This window comes from Populus euphratica, unplaced genomic scaffold, assembly GCF_000495115.2.
Source record: "Populus euphratica unplaced genomic scaffold, PopEup_1.0 scaffold2971.1, whole genome shotgun sequence".
Lineage (NCBI taxonomy): Eukaryota > Viridiplantae > Streptophyta > Magnoliopsida > Malpighiales > Salicaceae > Populus > Populus euphratica.
In genome coordinates this window covers 1-3653 of record NW_011502801.1, presented here as the reverse complement: position 1 = coordinate 3653, position 3653 = coordinate 1, and the positions used below count along the sequence as shown (strand labels likewise).

At 39.1% G+C, this 3653-nt stretch overlaps 1 protein-coding gene across 1 annotated transcript; it reads right to left on the bottom strand.

Moving 5' to 3' along the window:
* Positions 1 to 43: 43 nt before the first annotated feature.
* On the bottom strand, positions 44 to 2636 carry LOC105119462 (pentatricopeptide repeat-containing protein At3g12770-like). The gene is made up of 2 exons (XM_011017603.1): positions 588 to 2636; positions 44 to 304 (listed from the first exon to the last, which is right to left on the bottom strand). Exon 1 carries the CDS (start codon positions 2634 to 2636, stop codon positions 732 to 734), a length of 1905 nt encoding a protein of 634 aa, XP_011015905.1. The 3' UTR covers positions 44 to 304; positions 588 to 731.
* Between the last annotated feature and the right edge of the window lie 1017 nt (positions 2637 to 3653).

Sequence of the window (3653 nt, the reverse complement as noted above, 5' to 3'; positions counted from 1 at the left end):
AAAAAAAAAAATGAAAAAAAAAAAAAACAAGAAGAAGAAGTTGTAGACCCAGCAATGTTACTCAATGATTGCGAATATTGCTCCTTTTAATAGTTACAGAATGTGACTCACTGCCAGGCGAATGAGGTGCCAGTGATGCCACTAGCAGATCGGCATATCTTAAGATCTTGTCAATTATCTTCAAGATTGGCCGCACTCTTTTCGTTTCAATAATTTGTTGAGAATGGTCTCTGTCCAAACTACAAATCCACACAGCTGAACTTGAAATAAGTTTGGCCAGTTTAAGAATGCATGCAAAATTCACCTGCAAGAAAAAAGATTTAAGATTTCAGTACATGCCTAGGAATCGTTTTTAAGCAGGATTGTTTGCAAAAGTAAAAAGGACATAAGAGTTCCCAAATCCAAAAAACAAAGGCTTTCCATTGTCTTAAGTAAATTTTCCATGAAGCCTATTTTTCTGTCCGAGGCAATTTTATCAAGCTTTTAACGAATGATTGGAAGGCTAATGCACTTGAATTGTTCCGAATTAGCAGTTGTGCGTCAAATTAAGACAATAAAAACCCTAAAGAAACAAACAGCAAACGAACCTGAATGACAATTTTTCAGCAAACATTTCCAGAGGTATGGACAGCAAACAAGTCTCGATCCTTCGGTTAGTGAAAGCATATTTGTGGCACCTTATGGTTTAGACAAGATATCCTCGATAGTAAAGGGAGACAGATAACAGAAGATCAATATCCAGACACCCATGCAAAATTTTCAAAATCATGAGAAACAGCAGGTCCTTTCATCAGTAATATGAGGCCACCCAGCAGTTCATAGATTGACTTGGAACAAGGATGCAGTTTATCAGCAGCATAGAAAAAATAAGTAGTGTTATTGATGCTTATCCAACTGCACCCAGGAGTTTTTGTTAAGCATCTATCTTTCATCATTGTTCTCACCTCAGATACTACGTCCCATCTCCTGGAAGACGCATGTAGATTTGAAAGCGAGACATAATTCGAAGGGTTTTCAGGTTCTAACTGAACAAGGAACCTATAAGCCAGATCCTGCATCTCAGAATTTCCATGGATTATGGAAGCACTAACAAGAGCGCCCCAAACACTTGGACTAGGTTCCATTGGCATAGTTTTAATATAATCTAAAGCTTGGTCCAGCTGGCCTGATCGGCCTAACATATCCACAACACAAGCACAAATCTCAACAGTTGGCTTAATTCTATATTTATTCATTGCAGACTTGTAGATGCACAAGCCTTCATCTACCAATCCTGCCCGGCTACAAGCAGAAAGAACCCCTACTATTGTTATCATGTCTGGTTTATTCCCCAGCTGAAGCATCTTGTTGTATACAAAGACAGCTTCCTCTCCCTTCCCGTGCAATCCATAGCCAGAAATCATTGAACTCCAGGATATCGGATCCCTATGAAAAGAACCAAACTCAAAGACTTGTTTTGCATGATCCAAGCTCCCACACTTGGAATACATGTCAATCAAAGCATTGCATAAAGAAACATCACTATTGAGTTGCTTCCTAATGGCATATCCATGAATTTGTTTCACTCCAGTTAAACCAGCAACCGCGCTACAAGCAGGAAGAACACTCACAAGCGACACCTTATTAGGTTCTACTCCATCCCTCACCTGCATTTCATGAAAAAGAACCAGTCCTTCTTCTAGAGCTCCATTCTGCACATAACCATTGATCATTGCAGTCCAAGCATAAACATTTCTACACTCCATTCTATCAAAAACCCTTCTACCCACATCAACTCTACTACTCCTGGAGTACATATCAATCAAACAGCATCCCAAATGAACTTCTGTACCAGAACCCACGGCCAATTCAATTCTCACTATAAACCCATGAAGCTCCCTCCCATGGTCCCTTTTCCCCATATGCCCATTACACAGAGTCAAAAGACTGGAAACTGTAAATGCATCGGGTTTTAACCCCTCAATCTGCATGTCTTTAACAAAACCTGAAACCTCATTATCAAAATTACGATCCCCTGAATCCGCATAACCCGATAGAATAACATTCCAAGAACCGACATTTCTCTCAGGCATTTCATCAAATAGTTTCAAACATTCTCCAAAACCCCCACATTTGCTATACATTGACATAAGAGAATTGGCAACTATAACATCCAAAACAAACCCAGTTTTTAAACTTTTCCCATGAATCAATTTCCCTGCATTCAAGTCACCAATGTCGTGGCAAACTTTTGACATTGTTGCAAGGGTATAGTCATCAAGCAAAACACCACGGCAACACATTTGATAAAACCAACCAAAAGCTTCATTATAAGCACGATTTTTTACGAACCCATTAATCAGCGAGTTCCATAGGTAAACACTCTTGAAATGTAGCGAGTCAAAAACGAGTTGGGACAGAGCTGGGATGCCGAATATAGCATACACAGAGATGAGTTTGGTGGCCAAAAAGGGGTTTTGAGTGAAACCAAGAGAGAGAATTCGAGCATGGCATTGTTGAGTGAGTTTGAGAGACTTGTGGGTGAGCGATAGACGGAGTAAATCAAGGAGGTTTTCAGCTGAAGAGACCGGAGTGGCATAACAGTAATTACGGGAGCTTCTGAGGCTAACTGCTTTCCATACAGAGAAAAGAGTCATTTAGAGCTCTGGAGTCTTGTTTGAATTTGGCGGGTGATTCTTATAGTAGGGGAAAAAAATCGCTTGGGCCCGTTGGGTACGGAATATGGGCCTGCCCGTACGTCGCTTTCTTAACAATGGATACTTATTTTTCAAATCTGGATTTGGCCTTTATTTTAGATTTGAATTTTTAAGAGAATAATAAAAATCCATTTTCACTATGCTTAATTATCTTTTATAGTTTTTTAATACGTTTTCAAGTTTATTTAAAGTTTTGAAAAAAATTTCTCATTTTCTCATTTATTTATTTTTAAAAAAAATTTTTGGCTAAGCCAAGAGATAATTTTTTTTTTTTTCCTAATAATCCTGCATTTGGCCTAGATTCCATAGTGGCCAGCAAGGAATTTCTGCATAATATCCATAGTTTTAAAACCCGGCCCGGCCCGCGCGGGTAAACCTGGGACCCGGCCGACCCGGGGCTAGAACCGGGCCGGGTTGATGAAAAAATAAAGTAAGCCATGACCCGGCGTGATCCGGAAGACCCGACGGGTTGACCCGGAAACCCGGTCGACCCGGTAAAACCCGGTTAAAACCCGGTTGTAACTCATTGACTTTTTTTGTTTTTTACTAAAACGACATCATTTTAATTTTTTTAAAAAAATATAAATTGACCCGGCCGACCCGGTCAAAACCTGGAATCCGGGCCTTAGACCGGGCCTTGGACCGGGCCGACCACCGGACCGAGTTTAAAAACTATGATAATATCTTAATTTTAAACATCTTTCTCAATAATTATTATTATTATTAATAGGATGAACAACTCTAGCTTATAAAGGGCATTATTGCAGTAAACTATTCAATTTGTACTTTAAAAAGTCGATTTGTGCTTCATGAAACTTTAAAAAAAAAAATAGAAAGAAAATAAAAGAGAGAATGTTCTCTTTTCCCATCACATCCATATTATTTTCCACTTCCTTGATCACTAGAATTCATTCCGAGTCGTTTTCATGGAAGAACTCCTTTTTCTAATCTAATAGA

Excerpts from the sequence above, each read along its gene's own strand:
- LOC105119462 (XM_011017603.1), bottom strand. The coding sequence starts at position 2,636 with ATGACTCTTTTCTCTGTATGGAAAGCAGTTAGCCTCAGAAGCTCCCGT.